Source organism: Schistocerca nitens, chromosome 3, assembly GCF_023898315.1.
Source record: "Schistocerca nitens isolate TAMUIC-IGC-003100 chromosome 3, iqSchNite1.1, whole genome shotgun sequence".
Taxonomy (NCBI): Eukaryota; Metazoa; Arthropoda; class Insecta; order Orthoptera; family Acrididae; genus Schistocerca; species Schistocerca nitens.
This window is the reverse complement of record NC_064616.1, coordinates 680,668,294-680,695,910: the sequence shown is the minus strand read 5'-3', so window position 1 is coordinate 680,695,910 and position 27,617 is coordinate 680,668,294. Positions and strand designations below refer to the sequence as shown.

The following is a 27,617-nucleotide window of genomic DNA, read 5'->3' as shown; positions in this document are numbered from 1 at the left end:
TTTTAGTAACTGCTACAATTATTAGAAGAAGCTTGCTCCAACGATATGTTTCAGCATTAATAATTGTTTGAGTGGCTGCATCTATAGTTTTACAACACTTCAACCCTAGGTTCATTTCTAGCCATGATTTTGGGGTCTGCATACGTTTTGTTGAAATATGAAGGGCTTTTAAAGTTTTGCTGAGATGCTTTCTACTTTTAAAATCCCCATTTAAAAAGAATCAACTATACAACCAACAACATTGCAACAGAAACGGCAAATGTTGTTTTACAGAGGGAGAACACTACCCAGACTCAAAAAACTTGGTATCCATTGCTTAAAAATTCGTCTACAATTATTTGTGCTGAAGTGTTGACCACTGTCATTGGAAGGAAATGTGTAATTATGCTGTGGTTTAGGTGGACCTTGACTCAGCTAAAAAAACTTACTTTGGCATCTGCTAATATTCTTGATGACAATATTGGATCTGTACTCAAAGTTTGTTGAATGCTTTCTGAGGGTGCCACGTTGGTGTCAATTTTTTCAATGCTTTCATCTAATGATGACAGAGTCAGACTGTTATCAGTTCCAGTTCATTTAGAAATTTTGTAGATTTGTTTCTCATTATCATACTTTGATGATTCTGTATTTTCTATTTTAAGTGCACTTGATGTTGGATTCTCAGTGTCATCATTTGTTTTGGTACAACTCCAGATGCAATTTTTTGAATGTGTTAGCTTTTTTGTCTTTTGGTTTCATTTCCCAACTTCTTTTTTTATACAGCTAACCAGGCAGTTTCCTTTGACCACTAGACATTCTGGAAAAAGGCATGCACATAACTAAAATTAAACAGTTTAAACTATAAAAGATATAAAACACAAAGATTTATCTGTGTTCTAAATAACTTAAAAATTATATTTAGTCAATGGACAAAAATATTTATGGGCTAACATTATATTTTTCATATCTTGTGAATGTAAAGAAAGTCTAGTGTTATTATATACAAGTTTTATAATTACAAATATTACAGCAAATCAGAAACAGTTATTAAAAAATTTCTTGATTTTGGGATTTCAGACAGTTCAGTTACTAAAATATATTATTACAAAATGTGTTTCATCAAATCCATATAGTTAACAACTGTCTTATATTATTGATTTACAAATTATTCTCATGAAACGAAAATATAAATTACTGTACCTATAGAATGCATTCAAATGCGACAGAATATTTTACTTATTTAATAAACAGCTTTTTTGAATAAATTAAATGTTTACTTTATCTTAAAACACTTTCATTGTTTTCATTCAACAACCAATTTCTACATGTACATCTAAATCTACATGATTACACTGCAGTTCACAATAAAGTGTCTAGCAGAGGGTTCACTGAACTGCCTTCTACCTGTTTCTCTACCCTTCCACTCACCAACAATGAGCGCTTATTTCTCTTATTTTAACATGATAATCATTTTTCCTTATGTAGGTGGGCGGCCACAAAATATGTTCGCATTCAGAGGAGAAAGTTGGTGATAGAAATTTCATAAGATCATCATGCCACAATGAAAAATAGCCTTGTTTTAATGATTACCATCCGAATCCGCATGTCTTATCTGTGTCACTCTCTTCCCTAGTTTGTGATAATACAAAACCATCTACCTTCTTTGAACTTTTCCGATGTCCTTCGTCAATCCTATCTGATGGAGATCACTCACCTTGCAGTACTACTCCAGCAGAGGATGGACAACCTTGGTGCAGGCAGTCTATTTAGTAGGCCTCTTGTATTTTATAAGTGTTCTGCCAATAAATTACACTCTTTGGTTTGCTTTCCTCATAACATTTATCTGTATGCTCCTTCTAATTTCAGTTATTTGTCACTGTAATACCTATGCGCTCAGTTGAATTCACAGTCTTCAGATTTGCATGATTTAGCGTGTAACCGAAATTTAATGGATTTCATTTAGTACTCATGTGGATGACTTCACACTTTTTATTGTTTAGAATGAGTTGCCACATTTCACATCATACAGATATCATGTCTAACTCATTTTGCAATTGCTTTTGGTCATGTGATGAGCTCACAACATGGTGAATGACAGCATGTCTGCAAACAGTATGCTGTTATATACAGAGGACTGCTCAAATTGACTCCTAAATCGTTTATATAGATCAAGAACACCGGAGGGTCTACAACCCTTTCTTGAAAAACGCCAGATATTACTTCTGATTTACTCAATGACTTTCCAACAGTTATTACGATCCGTGATATTTCTGAAAGGACAGCATGAATCCAGTCACACAGCTGAGATGATACTCTGTAAGCACTCACTGTATTTAGAAGCCTGTAATAAGGAACGGTATCAAAAGCCTTCTGTTTCTTAGGTAGACATAAAGCGATTTTTTATCTGCTTTTTGAAACAGATACATTTTGCATTTATTTTTGGTGCATTTGGGTGTTACAGTATTCTGTGTTGTTGCAAATGCTCCTATATCCATTATGATGCTCAGGATTATTTGTTGCTGTGAGATCAAGTATTTTTGTACAACCATCTACACTTCAAGTGGGCTCCTAAACTAACAGTTCAAAATAATTTACTGAGAAGGAATTCAGTATGATTTCAGACGACGTTTTATGTCTACAACCGACTTTAAACAAATGTTTTCACCAACATATCGAGGGTAGATGGAAGGCATTACCAAGTGTAATTGTGTAAGTGGGATACCTCTTTGAAACAAGGCTCAAGTTTTCTTTGAACTAATAAACCGTTTGTATCATCTGAGTGGGAGGTGGGGAGGGGGCGTTAAAAGGAACCAATTATTAATTTATTTACGATTAACTAGTATGCATCAAACAAAACAAGAGCTTAATTACAGATGTACTCACGCCATCAAGGTTTTATATTGCACATGGCTCATGGCTGCCGCTCGCTTTACCATGAGCCACATAATAACAGGTCACACAATCGCGACAGTGCTATCTCAGAGCATGCAGAGAATCTTCGCCAGCACAGGGAGCGGCGAAGATTAAATGGACGCTCTCCATCACACAGCAACAGGCAGCACAGCAACATCGTGACTAATGCAACAGGAACCACTCACACGACCACGACTCATATTTTATGTTTGCATGCTTTAATACTTTCCTATTATTAAGTATTTTACACGTCAATATTTTTCTCACAGTTACAGCCAAAATGGCGTCTCTAAAGTGGGTCCTAGAGTGGGCCCTATTGTTACAGAAAGATGTCAGTGATACTGGTCTTTAATTGTGTGCATCTGATCTTTCCCCCTTTTTGAAGACAATCGAGTAACTATTTCTTGCATATAGTACACACCTCGCCTAGCCAGGACGACTTTCTAAGTTTCTGCCGTGTATTGTAGTTTGAGGAATCTACAGCGAATCTCATCACAAAACCAGCAAGATTTCTGGGTCCAGGCCTCAGAATGACCCAGCAATTGACAGCTATGCAGAGACCTCAAGAATGCAACTAGCTGTCATTGCTACTCCCACCAGTCTCCAAAGAGAACTGAGAATGGTCTCAGAACACTGGTGACACACATTGCTGGTGCCAAAGTGAGCGATGACCCACAGCTGACTACAACCTGTGTTCTCAATTAGTCTTGAGATGGCCTTTTCCATCTGGTGTTCAGTTCCTACTTGGATATGCACCAAGTTCATATTTGGTTTGTTTACCTCATGTGACAGGTCCTAAGATCATGCACCTAACAATGTAACTGTATATCATCAGCAGCCACCCGCCTTTCCACTCTGTGTATGCCCTGGTCGCAGAAGTGGACATACCACTGCATGAGCAGGAGAGTAAAAGCCCACTGGCTCTCTTTCATTATCAGTGCTCTGTTTCATTATCAGTGGGAAGCAATGCCTCAAACCTATTTGTTGGATGCATGGGGCTAGCCTTTTGGCCACTAGTCACAGAAAACCTTCCTTGCAAAACAGTTCCACGCTTTGGCACATCACACCAGCCAAGGTCAGATGACGACCTCGTGCCAGACCAGGAATCTCTGTACCATGCATTGTCAAACAGGTTACACGGCCAAGGATCACTGTGCTTTCGAAGCTGAAAACCGCCCTGCCACTCATCACTGGCACAACCTCCTGCAGCTGTATGATGTTTTGTCCATTGTGGTCAATGCAGCTTCCATTTGTTCACGAAACAGCTGCCAGTTCCTTGATTACCATCTCGCAATTGTCACAGTTGGACTTAGTTCATTCAATAGAAGAATTAAGTGCAAGAGTAGGTTGTGCTTACTTAAATATTAAACCAGAAGAAATGCACAGACTTGAGCTGCTGCAGGTGTTGCTGTCCTCATGGCTGATTGCATCGAATCTGCTACTGTTTGGCTGTTAAAGGATGATCCCAAAGGAATTCTGGTCATATGTAAAGGCTGTCATTGGCACCAAAGTTAGTGTCCTGACACTCAATGGATAACATGGTGATCAAAATTGTGGGTAGCAAAGCAAAAACATAAATGTTGAACTTCGTTTTCAAATATTCCTTTTCAAAGAAGGTACAGAAATACTGTCCCAGTTTAACCACTCAAAAATGGATGATATAGGTAGTAAGGCCAATGGCGCTGAGAAACAGTTAAACTCGAAAAATTAAACCAGTCTTCAGGGTCCAATGGCATCCCTGTCAGATTCTATACAGAATTTGAAACTGAGTTAGTTCATGTTTCAACCATAGTACCCTATAGATCCCTGAAATACTATGTCCAGTGGTTGGGCAAAACTACATGCCACATATATCTTCAAGAAGGGTATCAAAAGTGAGCCACAGAACTACTGACTACTTTCTTTGACATCCATCTGTTGTAGAATCTTCTACGTATTCTGAGCTCAAACGTAATGAGGTATCTCGAACAGAAATAACTCCTTGCCAACCAGCATGCATGCATTCTAAAACACTGATCATGAGAAACCCAACTCTCGCATTTCTCATGCGACATCCCGAAGGCCATAGATCAAGGCAATCAGGCGTATGCAACATTTATTGATATGTGAAAACATTTTACTCAGTACCATACCTACGCTTATTACTATATGGGGTACCAAACAAAATCTGTGACTAGACTGAGGGTTTATTGACAGCGAGGACGAAACATTTTATATCAGATGAGGAACAATCGGCAGAATTAGAAGTACTGGGAACTTCATTCAATTGTAACTAATGAAGCAATACCAAAATCTTCTTATGGAAATGTATTGACTAGTATAAAATATTACTCTGCCCCAAAAATGTATTTCCGTAATGTGCAAGTCCTTAAGACGAAGCTAAATGAATTAGAACTTTTAACAAGTGTCAACAGTGAACTATTAAATTCCCAAATGCTGTGTATTACTGAACACTTAATGACGTCTCTTGAAATACACTCCTGGAAATGGAAAAAAGAACACATTGACACCGGTGTGTCAGACCCACCATACTTGCTCCGGACACTGCGAGAGGGCTGTACAAGCAATGATCACACGCACGGCACAGCGGACACACCAGGAACCGCGGTGTTGGCCGTCGAATGGCGCTAGCTGCGCAGCATTTGTTAACCGCCGCCGTCAGTGTCAGCCAGTTTGCCGTGGCATACGGAGCTCCATCGCAGTCTTTGACACTGGTAGCATGCCGCGACAGCGTGGACGTGAACCGTATGTGCAGTTGACGGACTTTGAGCGAGGGCGTATAGTGGGCATGCGGGAGGCCGGGTGGACGTACCGCCGAATTGCTCAACACGTGGGGCGTGAGGTCTCCACAGTACATCGATGTTGTCGCCAGTGGTCGGCGGAAGGTGCACGTGCCCGTCGACCTGGGACCGGACCGCAGCGACGCACGGATGCACGCCAAGACCGTAGGATCCTACGCAGTGCCGTAGGGGACCGCACCGCCACTTCCCAGCAAATTAGGGACACTGTTGCTCCTGGGGTATCGGCGAGGACCATTCGCAACCGTCTCCATGAAGCTGGGCTACGGTCCCGCACACCGTTAGGCCGTCTTGCGCTCACGCCCCAACATTGTGCAGCCCGCCTCCAGTGGTGTCGCGACAGGCGTGAATGGAGGGGCGAATGGAGACGTGTCGTCTTCAGCGATGAGAGTCGCTTCTGCCTTGGTGCCAATGATGGTCGTATGCGTGTTTGGCGCCGTGCAGGTGAGCGCCAAAATCAGGACTGCATACGACCGAGGCACACAGGGCCAACACCCGGCATCATGGTGTGGGGAGCGATCTCCTACACTGGCCGTACACCACTGGTGATCGTCGAGGGGACACTGAATAGTGCACGGTACATCTAAACCGTCATCGAACCCATCGTTCTACCATTCCTAGACCGGCAAGGGAACTTGCTGTTCCAACAGGACAATGCACGTCCGCATGTATCCCGTGCCACCCAACGTGCTCTAGAAGGTGTAAGTCAACTACCCTGGCCAGCAAGATCTCTGGATCTGTCCCCCATTGAGCATGTTTGGGACTGGATGAAGCGTCGTCTCACGCGGTCTGCACGTCCAGCACGAACGCTGGTCCAACTGAGGCGCCAGGTGGAAATGGCATGGCAAGCCGTTCCACAGGACTACGTCCAGCATCTCTACGATCGTCTCCATGGGAGAATAGCAGCCTGCATTGCTGCGAAAGGTGGATATACACTGTACTAGTGCCGACATTGTGCATGCTCTGTTGCCTGTGTCTATGTGCCTGTGGTTCTGTCAGTGTGATCATGTGATGTATCTGACCACAGGAATGTGTCAATAAAGTTTCCCCTTCCTGGGACAATGAATTCACGGTGGTCTTATTTCAATTTCCAGGAGTGTAGAATCAGTTATGTTACTATACTTCGGACTGTGCACAAATTTTCAAGGAAAACTTCAGAGATGGAGGATTGTAAAAGACAGTGTTGCACCACAGCACTGGACATATGCAACTCCTACTCTATTGAAAAAGCCATAGAATTGTCTGATATTGAAATCAAAGATGTTGATTGATGTTCATGTAATATCAGTTTACAGATCTCCCTTGGGCGTTTGCACTCCTTTTATAGAAATTTTGCACCAGTATTAGAAAAAGTGATGAAAAGAAAACTATCAAGGGTCATAATCTATGGTGACTTTAACATCAATTTCCTCTCAAACAGCAATGATGAATAGGATAAAAAAACAGAAAGTAAATAGTAGGCAGACCCACAATCATCTAGAAAAAAGAAAGAATAAATAAAACCTGAAAACTATTCTAATGAAATTTTACGGAAAAATGTCCCAACAAATAGAAAAGTGTTTGAGTAAATCTAAGGTTAGATGTGGTTTTCAAGTTAACAACACTCTGAAACTCCATGTAAAACATAGTTTGAGTAAAGATTCTGATAAATATGACGGTTCTGGGGTTTACAAGGTCATTTGTAGTTGGTGTGACAAATATTATATCGGTCAAACTGGCCGTTCTTTTAAAATAAGATTCAGGGAGAAATTGAAGGCGCATAACAAAACTGCATTGGGAATGCATTTGGCAGAAACCGGCCACACTGTTGGCAATATTGAGAGTTGTATGCGTATTCTACACAGGGCAGAGAAGTGTCGCGCTCTCGACTTGTTGGAGGAGTTGGAGATTTACAAAGCCAAAAAGCATGAGGCCACTAGAGTTCTCAATGGACAAAGCGATTTTGTACCCAACGCCTACCTTGCTTTGTTTGATAACATACTACGATAACCAAATAATGCCTCACATATTTATACCTAGCCTTGCTTGATGATTTATGTAGAGAACAGTAGGCATTTGCCTTACTTTCATACATTAGTCGCTCTAATCCTGTAACTGATTATGTCCTACCTATTCATGGAATGTATGGCCAGATTATATAATTTTATTTATTGACTGTTAATATGGTGTTTAAACGTTTTCTGTGGGAGACATAGCACGATGTATTGAAAGCCCTCTAGTGGTTAAGTTCTTATGATCGGTGCACGCCTACATAACATCCTGGCAGCCGAACCAACAGAGGGCGCTGATCATTGATCTGTCTTTTTTCAGCTGTCATATAGACATTTTGTCTTTCATAGGTAATTTAGAGGTTGCTACAGGCAATGTATTATGTATATTAATTTTTGACCATAAATTCACCATAAAAGGGTTGGACATATTCTTTTCATATATTTCCTTTTAATAATTTTATATGGGTAACTGTATTCGTCTTTAAATGTATCACAATTGGTTTCTATGATAGTTATCAATATTTAAAAGTCTGCTACGTATATTTTACCTAATGTGTTTTTATCAGATTATGTTTTTTGCGTAAATGATGACTACATCTAAGCCCACAGTAGCGACATCTAGGTAGGACGTAGACAAACAGATTTCTGGTAGCTAATGTACTTCAGCAGCCAGTTGCAATAATGACTGTGTGGAGAATGTGACCTATTCTACACCTTATTTTAGGTCTATGTGACGATTCTGTGCTGATTATAGTTATATGTTTTGACAATGCCATTATGGCCTTATCACTTTAGGACATGGTGTAGAAAAGGTACGTTTTACCGTATTTTATCTGTACATTTCCCTGGTTGTATGATAATATATTGTGATGCGTACTGCTGTATTGTGTTCAAAGACACACCGCTCACTAGGTGTATGTATATTTATATAGTGTAGATCTGAGAATGGTCATTACAGACTGAAACCGGTCATCATCAAAAGAACTGAAATTGTGATCAAAGACTGGAATAAAAAACATTTGGCAACGATCAGTCTGACTTTAAAAATTTTATGAACTGTTACAACCTTGATATGAAAGGTACATTCCCAACTAGGGTCACAAGCCAAATTGTAACCAAGTGGTTAGCAACAAGAATTGTTTTATTAGATTTATAAATCTGGGATTTTCTTACCATGATGCACTGATTATAGAGACATTATTTCTGGAATGTAAACGTCAATGCAAAAAAATAACACAAAGTAGAAGCTTCTGTCAAGGCAATGTACTCAGTTTTCTGTGCCATACGAAGAGAGAAAACTGAGAGACTGTATACCACTATCAAACAGTAGATGAAACATTTTCAACTATAATTTCCGTTTAAAAACAAGAACCATATGTAACAACAGAGCATCCTCCAACTGCATCACAGAAGGTAAAAAAGAGCTTTTCTCCCTCAGTAAGACTAACCTTGGCAACAGTGAAAAATTCACGTAATATTTCACTGCATACAAAACAATACTTAGAAATGTGGTGAGTGCTGCTAAAAAAACTGCAAAATGGTATCGTTTTGAAGTCTTCACTGCATACAAAACAATACTTAGAAATGTTGTGAGTGCTGCAAAAAAACTACAAAATGACATCGTTTTGAAGTCTTAGGTTAGCATCTCACTTTTGTAGATCAGAAATGGAGAAAGGAGGAGTTGCCACATTCATCAGGAACTGTCATAAATTTAAGAACATAGACATTCATAAATTTTGCCTACAACAGCATATGGAAGCATGTGCAACAGAATTAGAATTTCACAAAAAATCCTTCATAATATTAAGTGTATATCGAGCACCTGCAGGTAACTTTAATCTGTTTGTCAACCACCTTGAATCTGTACTGGTCCATTTAACAACCAAAAACAAAGAAATAGTGGTTGCTGCTGATTTCAATGTAGATTTCCTTAAAGACTCTCCCAATAAGAACTTGTATGAGTTAGTAACATTATCATTCAACTTAATTCCCACAGTAAAATTCCTCACTAGGATAGCCACTTGCTTACAAACAGCCATTGATAATATCTTTATAGAAAAGTCCAATGAACAAAATTATATTACAAAACCAATAGTCAATGGCCTCTCAGACCATGACATGCAGTTCCTTCTATTAAATGTTAATACTGAACAGGATATAAAATCTGTTAAATCTGAGCTCAAGAGGGTAATCAGTAAGCCAAAAATTGATTATTTTAGGACACTCCTCAGAGACATTCACTGGACTGATGTTTACAGTGCTCATGGCATGAATGAAAAATATAACATTTTTGCTAATAAAGTGCTTACCTTATTCGAACACTGCTTTCCCCCAAAACTTACCAAGGTTAGAGCAAAGTCTACAAAGAAGCCATGGATTACTCGAGGAATAGGGGTATCTTGTAAAACAAAAAGAAAACTGTATCTGTCAATCCGAAACATTTCCAATGTTGATGCTATTGCACATTATAAGAAATACTGCAAAATATTAAAGACTGTAATACGGATGTCAAAGCAAATATATTACAAGGAAAAGATAGTCATATCAGATAACAAAATAAAGACAATATGGGATATAGTGAAGGAGGAGACCGGTAGAACCAGACATTAAGAGGAACAAATAGCATTAAGAGTAAATGATACATTGGTGACAGATGTGTATAGTGTTGCAGAACTTTTTAACAAACATTTTATAACTGTTACTGAAAAGATGGGGTTGTCAGATTCGGTAGATGCTGCTATGGATTACATTAGACCAGACATTTCAAGTAACTTCCATAATATGAATTTGACCCTCACTACCCCAACAGAAATAATGTCCATCATAAAATCTTTAAAATCAAAAACATCTAGTGGGTATGATGACATATCAACAAAGTTAATTAAAGAATGTGATTCTGAGCTAAGTAACATATTAAGCTATCTGTGAAACCAGTCGTTTATTAGTGGAATATTTCCTGAATGGCTGAAATATGCTGAAGTTAAGCCACTGTTTAAGAAGGGAGATAAAGAAATGGCATCAAATTTCCTTCCAATTTCACTGTTGCCAGCATTCTCAAAAATTTTCGAAAAAGTAATGTACAGTCGTCTTATCTCAAATAACATACTGTCAAAGACACAGTTTGGATTTCTAAAAGGTTCTGATATTGAGAAGGCTATCTACACTTACAGTGAAAATGTGCTTAATTCATTAGACAAAAAATTGCAGGCAACTGGTATATTTTGTGATCTTTCAAAGGCATTTGACTGTGTAAATCACAATATCCTTTTAAGTAAACTAGAATATTATAGTATAACAGGAAATGCTGCAAAATGGTTCAAATCTTATATCTCTGGCAGGAAACAAAGGGTGTTATTAGGAAAGAGACATGTATCAAGCATCATCCAACTGGGAACTAATTACATGTGGGGTCCCACAAGGTTCCATTTTGGGGCCCTTACTTTTTCTTGTGTATATCAATGACCTTTCATCAGTAACATTACCAGATGCCAAGTTTGTTTCGTTTGCCGATGATACAAACGTTGCAATAAATAGCAGATCAAGTCTAGTCTTAGAAAGATCAGCCAATAAAATATTTGTGGACATTAATCACTGGTTCCTAGCCAATTCTTTGTCACTAAACTTTGAAAAAACACACTACATGCAGTGCAGAACTTGTAAGGGGTGTCCCAAGAGTATATGTCTAACATATGATGACAAGAAGATAGAAGAAGTGGACAGTGTTAAATTCTTGGGATTACAGCTTGATAATAAATTCAACTGGGAGGAGCACACCACAGAACTGCTGAAGCGTCTTAACAAATCTCTGTTTGCAATGCGAATTTTGTCAGACATAGGGGATATAAAAATGAAAAAGTTGGCATACTATGCTTACTTTCTTTCCATAATGTCATATGGGATTATATTTTGGGGTAATTCATCAAGCCAAGCTAAAGTTTTCCGGGCACAAAAACGTGCAGTGAGAGTTATATGTGGTGTGAACTCAAGAACATCCTGCAGAAGCCTGTTTAGGGAACTAGGGATACTAACTACTGCTTCCCAATATATTTATTCCTTAATGAAATTTGTCATTAAAAATATATCACTTTTTCAAACCAACAGCTCAATTCGTGGAATCAATACTAGAAATAAGAATAATCTTCACAAGGATTTAAAGTCACTTAGTCTTGTACAAAAAGGTGTGCATTATTCAGGAACACACATTTTCAATAAGTTGCCAGCAGCCATAAAAAGCTTAACAACCAATGAAATTCAGTTTAAGAGAAGCCTAAAGGATTTATTGGTGGCCAACTCCTTCTACTCCATTGATGAATTTCTTAGTAAAACCAACTGATTTGTATATAAGTACAACAGAACTTCTGCACAATTTCAGTGCAGTAATGTGTTCATTGAAAATTTGTGTGTGTGTGTGTGTGTGTGTGTGTGTGTGTGTGTGTGTGTTTGTGTGTGTGTGTGTGTGTTTGTGTGTGTGTGTGTTAGTATAATCTAACTTCTGCACCATTTCAGTGCAGTAATGTGTTCATTGTAAATAAGTATTACAGTAGTTGTATTACCTTATAAATAAATAAAAAACTTATTTATTTTAAATTCAGTGCATTAGTATTTGTAAAATGACTCTTAGTGTTCATTAAAAAATGACGATCACTCCACTTGGGACCTGTGGAATGGTACATTAGCTTATTTGTTTTAGTTGTAAATATTTGTCATGTATTGTTGTTTTTCTGACATGTTCCACATCCTGGAGGACCTCCTCACTACGGATCAATTGGAATGAAAGTAAATCTAATCTAATCTAATATAATAAAAGCAAATGCTTATAGCAAATAATCAATGCAAAAACAGGTACCAGTAGGAAAAATGTAAGTACACTAACCTCAAAGTAAATTCAACATCAATTACTGACCAAGAGGAAGTAGCTCAAGAGTTTAACTCATACTTTATTGAAACTGTGGAAAAACTAAAAGAACATCTAAAAACTATCGTCATTAACACAATTTTTAATAATCTACACCGGGAGCAGGGGTAGAAAAGATAAACAGAAGTAAAATAAAGATTAGATTACGTTAGATTTACTTTAATTCCAATTGATCCGTAGTGAAGAAGTCCTCCAAGATGGAGAACATGTCAGAAAAACAATAATACATGACAAATATTTACTAATGTACCTTCCACAGGTCCCAAGTGGAAAGATCTTTTTGTTTTTAATGAAAACTATATGAAAGGATCATTTTACAACACTCATTTACTATGATCGCATTAAAGAACTGAATTTAAATTTAAAAAATATTTTTCTTTATTTAAAAGGTAATAAACATATAATAGAACTACTATAATACTTATTTACCATGAACACATTGCTGCACTGAAATGGCGAAGAAGTTAGATTATATTCGAACTGTGACTTTGCCAGAATGGTTATAAAGCCAATTGTACATTACCTTTTCTAAAATTTTTGAGAATGCTGGCAAAAACTAAATAGGACGGAAATTTGACGCAATTTCTTTATCTCCCTTCTTAAACAGTGGCTTAACTTCAGCATATTTCAACCATTTAGGAAATATTCCACTCATAAACAACTGGTTACACAGATAGCTTAATATGTTACTTAACTCAGAATCACATTCTTTAATTAACCTTGTTGATATTTCATCATAAACCACTAGATGTTTTTGATTGTAAAGATTTTATGATGGACAGTACTTCTGCTGGGGTGGTGAGGGTATTATGGAAGTTACTTGAAATGTCTTGTCTGAAGTATCCCATGACAGCATCTACAGATCCTGACAACCCCATCTTTTCACTAACAGATATAAAATGTTTGTTAAAAAGTTCTGCAACACTATACACATCTGTCACCAATGTATCATTTAATCTTAATGCTATTTGCCCCTCTTCATGTCTGGTTCTACTGGTCTCCTCCTTCACTATATCCCATATTGTCTTTATTTTGTTATCTGATATGACTATCTTTTCCTTGTAATATATTTGCTTTGATGTCCGTATTACACTCTTTAATATTTTGCAGTATTTCTTGTTATATGCTGTAGCATCAACATCAGAACTGTTTCGGATTGACAGATACAGTTTTCTTTTTGTATTATAAGATAACCCTCTATTCCTTGAGTAATCTATGGCAACTTTGTAGCCTTTGCTCTAGGCTTAGTAAGTTTGGGGGGGGGGGGGGAAACAGTGTTCAAATAAGATAAGTACTTTATTAGCAAAAGTGTTATATTTTTCATTCATGCCATGAACACTGTAAACATCATTCCAATGAATGTCTCTGAGGAGTGTCCTAAAATAATCAATTTTTGGCTTATTGATTACCCTCTTCAGTTCAGATTTAACAGATTTTATATCCTGTTCAGTATTAACATTTAACAGAAGAAACTGCATGTCATTGTCTGAGAGGCCATTGACTATTGGTTGTGTAATATAATTGGTTCATTGGACCTTTCTATAAAGATATTATCAATGGCTGTTTGTGAGCAATTGGCTACCCTAGTTGGGAACTTAACAGTGGCAATTAAGTTGATTGATAGTGATACTAACTCAAATAACTACTTATTGGGAGAGTCTTTAAGGAAATCTACATTGAAGTAACCAGCAACCACTATTTCTCTGTTTTTCATTATTAAATGGGCCAGTACAGCTTCAAGGTGCTTTATGAACAGATTAAAGTTACCTGCAGGTGCTCAGTATACACTTAATATTATGAAGCAATTTTTTTATGAAATTCTACTTCTGTTGCACATGCTTCCATATGCTGTTGTAGGCAAAATTTCTGAATGTCTATGTTCTTAAATTTATGTCAGTTCCTGATAAATGTGGCAACTCCTCCTTTCTTCATTTGTGCTCTACAAAAGTAGGATGCTAAACTAAATCCTGTAACACTTAAAAGTTCTATACCAGTGGTCACATGATGTTCAGAGAGGCAGATTATGTCAGCTGGGTTTGAGGACTCTAATTCATCTATGCAGATAATTAATTCATTAATTTTATTTCTCAGTCCTCGAAAATTTTAATGCAATAAAGATACTAACATTTCACACTGACTGAGTTAAACTTGGGTAGAGTTGAAATTTTGGCTGATTGTTGAAAAACTCGCACTAGTCGCCTGGCTGCAGGGCGAAAAAATCATCAGCAGGAGAAGACATGATCCCCTACTTCCTTATCAATAGATGCAGTAAACTTATTACTAAGCTACTGTCTCGCGTAATAAATGCTTCATGTTCTGATCCAGTATTTCCAAAAATACTTAAGATGGCAAAAATCATACCCATACATAAAAAGGAATCTGTAGATGATCCTGGAAACTACCGTACAGTTGCAGTGCTGTCAGTATTCAGTAAAATATTTGAGTATGCACTGAGTGCCGCACTAAATTCATTTATTAGAAAAAATAACATTCATTCTTCTGTTCAATATGGTTTCCAAGAAAATAAAGCAACTACTGATGCTATATATGGATTCCTTGATTCTACCCTACACCTGGTTGACAAGAAATGCCGAGCTGCTGGGGTCCTTTTTGACCTCACAAAGGCTTTTGACATGGTGAATCACATCATACTTTGCAAAAGCTGAATTGGTATGTGATAAGAGGAACTGCCTGTGGCTGCATCAGTAGTTGTATTAAAGACTGAGCACACTATGTTCATATAAATAAAGCAAATCAGTCAGGTATCCTCAGTGTGGTGCACTCATCTACATAAGTAATAAAATATAGTGTGCCACAGGGCTCAGTTTTAGGTTCTTTGTTGTTTCTTCTTTATATAAACGATCTCTCATCCACCCTGCCCACTAGTAAGTCATTTTTGTTCTCTGACAACACTAATGTCCTTATCTCAAATACAGCTGAATCTCTCCAGCCAGTAATCAACAGAAAAGCAGACCAAATAGACTCATGACTAGCATCAAACAGACCGCTTCTTGGTACAAGAAGGCAGTATGCGTAACCTTTCACACCATACAGAACAGAACTCCCCAGGTTCCAAAGTAACATTAAGTGAAAGTAATGTTTAATTTTCTAATGACATCATGGACACACTAACATGGAAAAGTCACATTATTAGTTCCAGGCTGGGCAAAGTCTGTTTCATGCTCCAGACAGTGATGGACGAATTAAATATCAGCACATTGACTTATATGTGTCATGCACTTTTCCATTTAGCACTAAGTTATGGAAGCATTTTTGCAGTCATAGTACCGAATAGTGAATTATTCAAAGTGCAAAAAAGGCAATTAGAACAATCCTGTACAGGCATTAAAGACAAACCTGTAAACCACTCTTTAAAAAATTAAACATGCTGCCTTTCCCTAGTCAATACATTTTTGAACTGCTCTGCTTTGTTAAACAAAACATTAGTAGATTGGACCGGAACCTCGATACTCACCACCATGACACAAGGTCGAAAACATTGTTAAGGTCAGCTCCCCATTCAACTAACTCTACAGTAATAGTGTATGGGAACCAAACTTTATCTAACTGTCTTCCGGAAGAAATAGAAATAATTCGGGAACGAACTAAATTAAAAAAAAAACTTGAAGAGCACTGTTAACAAAGTATTGCTTCTACAGTATACAAGACTTTTTTAGTGTTATATATAAGCCTATGTGATGTATACTAAGTGAATCTGTGTTATGTGTATTTATGTTCTTTATTATGTTGTACATATACGTATGTTGAATGATTGAGTAAGAATACGTGTGTGATATACGGGTTGCCAACTATTGAACTCTATGGAAAAAACGTAAATTAATTACAAACTACAGTGTGCACACACTTTGCTCAACTCATAAACACATACAGATATTCGGATTTAGGGTATGACATGTTAGATATGGCTGCCATCATTGGCGATGATGTGGCGCAGACGAATAGGGAAATTCTGCATGACCCTCTAAAGTGTTGGAACATCAATGTTGTCAATGACCTCCTGAATGGCTGTTTTCAGCTCAGCAAAGGTTTTAGGCTTATTGCTGTACAACTTGTCTTTAATATAGCCCCACAAAAAGGAGTCCTATATGTTCAGATCTGGATAATATGATGGCCTATCGAGGCCCACCCCAGTGGCCTCTGGGTACCCAGAGCCAGAATGCGATCCCCAAAGTGTTCCTCCAGGACATCAAACACTCTCCTGCTTCGATGGGGCGAGCTCCACCTTGTGTGGACCACATCTTGTCGAAATCAGAGTCACTTTGGATAATGGGGATGAAATCGTCTTCCAAAATCTTCATATACTGTTAGGTAATCACTATGCCATTAAGGAACATCATACTGTTTATTCCGTGATTGGACATTGCACACCAAACAGTCACACATTGAGGGTGACGAGACTTCTCGATCGCGAAATGTGGATTATCAGTCCCCCAAATGCGCCAGTTTTGCTTATTGGCTTCCTTGCTAAACCAAACCATACAGCACAAACTAATTCCCATTATGCCCCGCAGCCAACCGTGCAATTTGAACGTCCTAACGCAAACCGTTCAGAAGTTATGATTTTATTTCATATAATTCAATAACTGTCACTCCACTCTGTACGTTCTGTGTGATGTATGCTATGTGTAACAATTTTGTATGTGTATGGGTTTTTCATCATCTGCTTGACTTCTCCCATATCATGTTGTACACATCTGTATGTTGAATGATCGAGTAAGAATACATATTTGTATATCTTCTGTGTGATATATGCTATGTGTAACAATGTCATATGTGTACGGGTTTTTCATCATCTGCTTCACTCTCCCATATCATGTTGTACACTTCTGTACATTGAATGACTGAGTGGATCAATAAAGATAAAATACAATGCAACTTCAGGTGTGCTCCAGGGAAGTGTGTCAACGCCCTTATTGTTCATATTGCATGTTAATGACCAGGCAGACAATATGAACATTAACCTCAGACTTTCGTAGATGATGGAGTTATCTGTGACACACTATCTGAAAAAAGCTTCACAAATTGATTTTTATAAGATTTCAAAATGGTATAAAGATTTGCAACTTCCTTTAAATTGTACAGCAATTTAAAACTGCGTGGTTCACAAAACACAGATATGTAGTACCCTATGATCAGAATATCAACGAGAAGCTATTGGAATACGTTAACTTGTACAACTACATGAGAGTAGCAATTGGCACAGATATTAAAGGGAATGGTTGCATAAGTTTAGTCGTAGGCAAGCAGGTGGCACGCTGCGGTTAATTGGCAGAATAAAGAGAAAACGCAATCAATCTACAAAGAAGGTTGCTTACAGAACGCATGTGTGTTACATTTTACAATATAGTTCATATGTGTGGAACCCATACCAGACAGGAATAAGAGAGGATATTAAAAGTATCTGAAGAAGAACAGCATGAATGATCGAATGTTTGCTTGACTCGTAAGATAACGTCACAGAAGTGCTGAAAAACCTGAACTGACAGAAGCTGAGCACATACGCCTATTATCTGGCCTACAGGAACAAGTACAATGGGAATTCTAGGAATATGCTTCCATACGCTTTGGGACGTGTAAGAAACAGTAACATGTTCAACAATGGGAAGTGCCTTCTAACAAGTATTTGACGGTAGTTTTCAGAATATGCATGTAGAAGCAAATAGCGTAATATTTTCATATTTGCTTAAAAAAAGAATACCTAAAGTTCACAGAAATTGTCAAATACATTTTACTCAAGAAGGTCGTTGCCTATCGATACTAGTGTTTGTTTCTGAACAGTTCGACTGTCGTCACAAAACATCAATAGAGATTTAGTAAAGGCAGTGCATTTGTGGCGTGGAAGCAGCTAAAATGTAGTTCGCGTAATTAGGATGTACGTTGAGGGAATGGGAGCACACACGTTTTTTAAAATGAGTGTGGAAGTGGAATTAAGCTTTAGTTTTACAAAAACATAGACTATCCAGGTTACAGACAGTACGATGTCATGTATACCGAATAGCTATGTTAAAATTCATTATCAAGCACAAATTCAACAGTGAGTTAAGGGTATTCAAAAGTTTTTGATATTGTTTATCATGAGAAAAATGGAAAACGCTGCCAATCGACCAAGTCGAACGAGAGTTCGTTCTCACTCGCAATCTGCAAGAGTGTTGGTTTTCGACGAAAAAACTGTCACTCATATGAGAAGCGTTGATGAACCCAGCCATCGACGATTTTCTGATTCAGAAGATGGAAAGTTTCCTGTTAAATCACGTAAGCACTATAGAATTAGCTAAGTCACTATTTACCGTCGTCCCTTTGGTTGTCAAGCTTGTAGCAGACGAATTTTTCACATGCACTGAAACTATGGAGTCATGAGAACTGTTAGCACTTGTCACACTTTGTTTACTAAACACAACATTGTTGTTGTTAGGAAACTCCTATTGATGTTTGTTTCATTTTATTGACAATGTGACTCACTCGTTAAATTTAAGAAGAAACATATTGTTTACAAATTAGTTACTCAGCAGGCATTAGACTGATTAGGACACTGGCATTTTCAATCAAAATGTATTCCAGATTCGTATAAAACAAGAATTAATTACCTTACATAAACATTGTATCAGTTGATACTATGAATGTTTAGGAAACAACACTTTCGGCCATCGATGTATACTCTTCAACATTACGTCTTTACGTTACTGTGGGCCATTCCAGGGTGCTGTGTTAACGCTACTGCCGCAGTTACATTTGAACAAATCAATAACATGATAGTTGCCCTAATTAGAACATTTGGTAAGTATTGTTGCTTTCATTGTTTTGGTATTTGTGTCATATTTTCCAAGTGGTTCAAATGTGAGCTGGAAGCACGCCAAGGGCTGTTAATGCTTGACACACTTTAGAGATTTTGAAGTAATATTGAATTCAGCTTTATTAATCAAAATGGTTTACAGCAGTAGTATGTGTTTGTATCTCATCTGTTGTATTGTTTGATATGGAAAAATACAGAAAGTATAAACTTGATCTAAAGTTTTATGATAAAGGGGGAAGTGGCTAGAGTATGTATGTCCCATCATCCCAAATTCTTTGTTATGACATACTGATCCGTAGTGTAGCTAGAGGTCTAGGTAGGTTTGGACAGTGTCAGTGATGTGAACATAAATGAAAGGTTGTGGTAATAGGCTGATTTCATACTGCAGTGATGTGGTTAAAGTTTTCTATGCCAAGGTGACTTCAGAAAAGTGTCCTACACAAAATGCAAACCTCCAGCTTATATTTTTGAGCATATTTTATACGTGTACATAAACTATGAAAAACGTAGTGACCCTGAGGAATCTGCATATACCATGACAGTACTTTAGCAGTTTGATGTAGAACGACAGTCTTCTAAATGGTTAAATAAACTTTCTCATAACAAACTACAAAGCTAGTGCGGTATTAAAAATGAGCCCCGTGTTTTGTCTGCTGTGTAAATGCCCACACCAGTTGATGCCATTCTGTTGTTTTTATGTCCGGTTGATTTTACTATGTGTCATTGCTAGTATAATTTTTACCATTATGCGCATATCTATTGTCTGTACATGTGCATGATGGGAAAGCTGTGGCTAAATGAGGGATATATTACCTATGAATGTTACAGCAGCTTCAAAATAAGTAATAACTGGTGCTCAACAGTGAGTTTAGTGAAATAACAAAACTGTGATCATGTGATTTGGACTTAATACTTTACTCTTGGTGTAGTGCATATTTTGGGCTTTTTGTTTGTAGGCAGTGCACATTGTGTAGCTCTATTTTGCCCACTGCTTTGAATAGCAGCATTTCAGTGAATGTTTCTAACTGTAGACAAATTATATATGGTTATTTTTTTTGTGATATTGGTTCATGTATTGGGATTGCTACTCTATGCATCAACAACAAAAGAGTTAGCTCATTCTCTACATTTGTTTATAGGCAGGTGTAATTAATATTCAAACTGAACAGCAAAGTCCACATTATGAAACCATGTGGAAAACAATGTCACCTTTTGAGCAGTTTTCAAGACGCTGCCTTAAAGCTATCAACAGGCGATAAAATAATTCTGCATTACATTATTAACACAACAAATAGTATATAGGGAATACAGAAGCATCCGATTCCACCCATCTGCTTTGACCCATCATGTTACCAATATTGCAGAAACAACAGTTCACTAAGACTACAATATCGCACCTATGATGTCAGTACGTAAACATGACAACAAACATGAAAATAGACCGAAAAACCGTCACACTCTTTTTCCTCCAAAAGTATAGTCTAACTAATGGGACAAGCATGGGAAACTGGGGGGTTTTGGGTGGGTACAAAAAATATAAACACACACCACTGTACCAGCGACAGAAAACGACAAAATAAAATAACAGAAAATTCCCAAATTCCACTACATACAATATCCTCTGGAATCGGTCACTTCTCTTCACTTACATAGCTCAAGCGCAATTGCCGATACCACATTATAAAACTCCAAATATTACACCACTGCCACAACTATTAGTACAACAAAAACACCTAGACAAACGAAATTGGAATCAAACACTTCCCTTGACCTATATAGGTCAGCAGCAGCTCACTGTACCAAAAGACCCATAGCTACAACTGCACATTGAATTGAACACTTCGCTTCACCTATGTAGGACAACAGCAACTCACAATACCAAATCACTGACCAAACAACTGAGAAGTACCCCGCAAACCATCATAACACGCAAATAATACACCGAAAAGAACGACTACTTACCACAAAAAAGTTCCGGCGCTGCACTCTAGGTAAGCCACCACAATCACACACACACAGCCCGTAAAGTTGCAAAATTTTGATGAGGGACAAAGCATTGTCCTCCATCTCCGCATGCAAACGTGCACTGTTGATGTTATCTGCCATATCAATACCTAACAAAGGCAGCAACAAATTAATTTAAACAAATTCACACACGACATACAGCAAACAGCACATCAATAATGTAGACACAACACAAACTAAATCGTTAACTCACTGAAACCAATTCCTGTTGAAGCACGGTCAAAAACAATACCTCACAGGTCAAGCAGTAACACGAAAATGAACCTGATACACCACATAACGCGCAGCCCATAAACACACCACCAGAAGGCACCACCGACTGCAACAAAATGGCACCTATAAACACGCCACACTCATAAACTAAATTCCGCGCTGTTATGATGTCACACAAGAGCCTTATGTCACGGGTTAAAGGCAACGTGTGGGATCGGACTCTTCCGTTGACCCAGTATATTCTGCTATATAATGAAAAGTTCATATGGCACTTTTTCGTTTAGGCCTATGATCTTTGTTCTCTTATAAATGTTTGTGTACATTGCTGCCGGTTAGAAATTCATTCTGAAATCTAAGTAGTAAATCCATCATTATTACAAGTACTTTTTTGTTTTCAAATGTAGGCTCCCAAGAGTTTTAAAAACTCTCCTGACCAGAACTACCAATCAAGCTGGTGCAGTGGTTGAGGCAGTGGACATCATTTTGGGAGGACTTGGGCTTATATTCCTTTGACACCTTCCAGATTTTAATTTGTTATGGTTTCTTACATTATTCAAGGCAAACTGTGAGATTCCTACTAAATGGCAAATTTTTTTCCCCATGGTTGCCTAGTCCTGGCATATCTTTCATCTGTAACGGCCTGGTTATCAACGGAACATTAACTCCTAATCTTCCGTCCTTTCATTTCTGGCCAGCATGATCAACAGACTTATCCTCTTATATGAATGCATGGTGTCTGTTCTGTTACACATGTCTGAAAAACAGACACCACACATTCATATAACTGATACGCCTTGATGGGCTATGAATCCACAATGGTTAACACATCTGCCTAATAAGCAGGAGATCCAGGGTTTGAGTCCACCCGGCATACATTGTTCACTTGCTGATTCCACATGAAGTCCCAATCCAGGTGATATCATCATTTCCTTTACTGCCCCCCTCACTCCCTCCACCTTAAATTTACATAAGGCCTATCCCCCATTGAATATAATGTGGGATGTGATAGGACAGCATATGGTCTGCCCTCCTTCACTAGCAACATATACTGAATCAGCTCTGATAAAACAACAGGTGTAAGTAGTGTGGCAGATTATTTTTTGTCATGACAGCAAACACCATCGTTACATTCATTTGCAGGACTGCAACATAGGTAGAGAAGACGGTACAAGGTACTAAAATTATTGTCCACGACAATCTTTTTACTGTTGCATAACTGTAATTATTATTTTGTTTACTTATATGAACAAGTTCTTTTAATGAGGTATCAAAAATGGGCTTGGAAGTAAGTGTATGAAGCAGGACACCCAAAACATCTGCTGAACTTGTGTATGAGGTTGAAAGTGCTGCTGACATGTAAGTGGCAACTTTTGTACAGTGACAACCAAGTGTCAGTTTTGTAGAGAACTGTGTGATGGTAGCTTAAGAACATGCCCTGGAGTGTGCTTACAAGGCCAGTGGTTTATAGGGGAGTGGTACCTATGAGCCATAACTTGTAGCTAACGGTGATAACTGAGAGACAGATCTTCAGTGTTGTATGTTTCGTGATAAGTGTTTGAATATGCTAATGACATCATTGATATGAATGCCAATTTAGCGGATAAATTTCTGTGATGACAACCTTTCGTGCCATAAACCAAGAATGTACACATATTGTAAGCTTGAAATGCTCCTTGAGGCATGTTCACAGACTGATCAGTGTACTGAAGCTGCATTTTCCTTTTCACAATTGCAGATACAGTGTGCTGTATTTTAGTGACCTGCACTGAGTATGCAGTTTTACCTCAGTTACACAGGTGGTTGTATGTAGCAATTTCTTGTGGTCAAAAGAAGAGGGATTACAAAAATTGGAATCGGTCATTTCTGATGACCCATATAGGCCAACCACAACTATTGGTACCAAAAACCGACATCTACAACTACGAAAAATAAAAACAAAACCACAGCACCTCAACAATCAAACATTCCTACCTAAATTAAAATGCATGCAATACACTGTAAATACTCAAAACATCACAACATCACAACTCGAGAAGAATAGACCCATAATAATAATAATAATAATAATAATAATAAAAAACACCCAGACAATTACCACCAACAAATTCCGGCACTGCATACTAGGTCAGCCCCCCTCCTCCCCCCCCCCCTCCCCGCCCCCCCCTCCCCGCACATACACACACACAAAACCACTGACCAGGGCAAGATTATTGAAGACCTACTGGCAGGTGTAGATCACTGCCTCCTCGACAGTGGAGCCCCCATGCACTGTAGTGTGCCTCACAGCACTTTCTCGGCCATTGATGTTTCCATCTGTAGCTCTGAATTTCTCCCCTCCATTCAGTGGGGAGTTCATGACGATTTGTGTGACAGTGATTTGTTTCCGACTGTCTTACCTTTCCTGTAGCTTCACTCGCCTGGATACCTTCCTAGGAGGCCCTTTACTAATGCAGATTGGTATGCCTTTTCCTCAGCTGCCATCCCATACGCTCCACTACACAATGGCATTGATGAGTCCATGTCAAGTTTGACCGATGCCATACTTTTACCAGCTACTTTGGTGTTTTGTTTTTCCTTGGGTTCTTCTAAACGGAAGACTGTTCTTTGGTGGACTCCCCAAAATTGCTGCAGACCGCCATCATACCCTCCAACCCTACAAATGGCTCCCGTCTCCTGGCCTTTAAATGGGTTTTTGCCCAGCTCCGTTACGTTATTAAATGCCAGATATGGATTTGTTGGAAATGCTATGTCGCTGCCATAGAGCTGCATATTCCATCTTCACAGGTGTGGACAAAGATCAGGTGCATTTTTGGCTGACATACTTCTACAGTTGCCCTAGGAATTTCCCTGAACAGTGCTTACTCACCAGCCCAGACTCTTATCATTGAGCATTTTGCTTGGTATTTCGCTGAGGCCTCTGCATCCGTCAGTGTTCCATCTTCTCAAACACTGTCTGGACTGACTCCCTATATCTTTTGTTCTCCGCTGCCTGGCGCCTGTTTTATGAGTGGGAATTCACCAGCACCCTTGCTTTCTCCCCCAACACTGCTCCTGGACCAGACTGGGTGCACAACCATATGCGTCAACACTTGTTGATGGCTTGCTGATGTCATATACTTGCCCTTTTTAACAGTCCCTGAGCAAGAGGAAATTCCCTTCCCAATGGAAAGAAAGTGCCATTATTCCAGTTTTGAAATTGGGTAAACTGCCCCTTCAGATAGACAGCTGTTGTCTGACAAGTTTCTCCAATGTCCTCTGCAATTTATTTTGAATATATGGTCTGTCAAAGGCTGTATTGGATCCCTGAGTCCTGGGACCTTTTGCCTTCAACCCAGAGTGGTTTTTGTCAAAGCTGCTGCACTGCATATAATTTTGTCCACTTTGAGTCTGCTATCTGAATGGCTTTTGTCCGGCATCAGCGCCTTGTTGCTGTCTTCTTTGCTGTGCATAAAGTGTATGATACTACAAGCTGTCACCACACCCTCCCCACCTTACATAATTGAGGCCTCTGTGATTCACTCCCATTTTTTTAATCCAGAACTTTCCTCCATGTTGCACTTTTCAGGCAAAGATTGGCAGCTCCCGTAGCTCCTCCTATCAGTAGGGGAATGGAATTCTGTAGTGTTCTGTTTTGAGTGTTCTGCTCCTTTTAGAGGCTATGAATCATCTGGTGTTGGCTGCAAGGCCTCTTTGTGTGCTGCTGAATTTTGCATTTATTTTTTATTGTCTGCAATGGGTGTTGCTGAACACAGACTGCAGAGAGCGATATGCTGAGCACAATCTTGGGCTGTCACTCATGGCTTCCATTTCTTGACTGTCAAAACCTGTTACCCATTTCTGTCATTGCTGTGTGGTCCATTCCCTTCTGGATCTTTAACTTGATGGCCAGTCCTTCAGTGTGATGGACTTTTGTTGTTTTTTGGGACTGGTCGTTGATGCCGGGTTGACATGACAACACCAACTAGGGCGCGGACAATTCTACTCCAATACAACTCTACACAGCTTTCATCCAGTCCCATCTAGATTACTGAAGTCTTGCATATGGCTCGGCATCAACTTCGATGTCATTGATGGTGGACCTGATACACGATTGTGGGTGTGACTGGCAAGTGGTGCCTTTTGGACTAGCCACATTATCAAGTTCCTGGCAGAGGCAGGGGTTCCACCATTGCTGGTTCTGTGCAAGCAACAATTGATTGCTTATGTATTAAGCATCTGCTGCTCCCTGGAGCACTCAAATTAATGTCTCCTCTTTCCAGATACAATTATCGACTTCCCACAATGGTGGCCCAAGTCTGGGGCTGTGGTTGCCATCTGCATCTGGTCTTTTTTTCTGAACACCAGCTTCTGCTTCTGGGTGGCTGTAGTGTTTTCACTGCAGAGTTGGTAGCCATCTCTCGTGCTCTTGAGCATATCTGTTCCTGCTCCAGCGAGTATGGGCAATACAGGAGACCATGAATTTATGGATGTTCTCCATGTAACTGTTTGAGCAGTTTACTAGCTTTTGACCAGAGTTACCCTCGCCATCTCTTGTTCCTGACTATCCAGGTTTCACTTTCTGCCCCTGAACAATGTGGATGCTTGGTGGTCTTTGTCTGGACCGTGGTCACATTGGTATCCCAGAAAATGAACTTGCTGACAGGCTGGCTAAATTGGCAACTAACAAGCCACCTGTTGAGATTGGTATTCCAGAATTGGACCTTTGATTGCTGTTAAGTTCTGAGAATTTGGAATATGGAATGGCATACTTTGATATTACCAAACGAACTATGGGCAATACAGGAGACCATGAATTTGTGGATGTTCTCCATGTGGGCATCTCACAGGGAATCCATCATCGTAGGCTTTGTTGACCTTCAGTAGACCTTGGGGGTTTCCTTTCCTTATGTTTCACACACTAGGCCCTTCTTCTGTGTGTAGTTTCTTATACTTGCGTGTTCCAGGTAGGACGGACTGAGGACCTCGTAGTTTGTTCCCTTTAATCATTAAGCCAACCAACCATTCTATGACCACACTGTGAATGAAGTTGTTCAATTTCATGGTGTGTCCATGATAACTTTCAAACATATTTACGTGGAATACTGAACCCCTTGCAGCCACATAACATGGCAAAAGAACAGTGGTCGTAAAAATATCCTAATCAACAAGCGATGGAGAATAGAGTTGTACTGGTCAGTGACAGTTGGTTTCAAACCCAACAGAAACTGCTGCTAGTGAATCCAGGTTCATGTCAACTGGTTTCAGAGAGATCATTGTGAAGGAAACTGCATGCAATGGAAATAATCAAGTACATTATAAAAGTTCATTTCTCACAATAGCACATCTTCGTGTGGCAAAACAACACAAAAACTGGACAATAACTCATGGGAGTCATGTGGTGTGGTCCAACAAGTCATGATTTTACCTCTTTTCAAATGATGCAAGGCTCCGAGTGCACTGACAGCCCAATGATGCCTTTATGTGTGTGGAGGATTTAGTTTAGGCCAGAATTGGTTCTGTTTTGTTTTGGGTGCATTTTGGACCATGACTTGGGCCCACTCATTAAGGTTGGTGTGAACAGGAACCAGAATATTTATTTAAACATTCTCAGTGATGAAGTATTGCCCTTTCTTCTCCATCTTCATTATGCGTATACTGTGCACACTCCAATATGCCAACAGGCATGTTTACAGTGCTGCACATGTATATTTGCTGGTGTGACGGACACTCGGGTGTCGTATCACATTGACTAGCCCACCAAATCACCCAATCTTCATCCCATGTCTTGGGACTATTTGGAACAGTGGGGGAAACATAGCAGTCAACATCCCTGCAATTTGTTAGCTCTAAAAGATATAATAATAAATGAGTGACTTCAGATAGATACAACATGTCTGAGGAAATTTTTGGACACACTTCCTCATCAAATTAATGTAATTATCAAGGCTAGAGGTGGTGGTGCCTGATATTAGTGTGATTTCTGTTGCTTGTGG

General features: G+C 38.9%; 1 protein-coding gene across 4 annotated transcripts in view; it reads left to right on the top strand.

The window, feature by feature from the left end:
* The first annotated feature begins 18,416 nt into the window (after nucleotides 1–18,416).
* The window catches only part of LOC126248637 (microtubule-associated serine/threonine-protein kinase 2), a 258,768-nt gene continuing 249,567 nt past the window's right edge, over nucleotides 18,417–27,617 (top strand). For all 4 annotated transcript variants that reach the window (XM_049949815.1, XM_049949816.1, XM_049949814.1 and 1 more), the window contains exon 1: nucleotides 18,417–18,869. In XM_049949815.1, coding sequence (XP_049805772.1) covers nucleotides 18,692–18,869 — 178 coding nt within the window. In that variant the 5' untranslated portion in view covers nucleotides 18,417–18,691. The remainder of the gene's footprint in view (nucleotides 18,870–27,617) is intronic.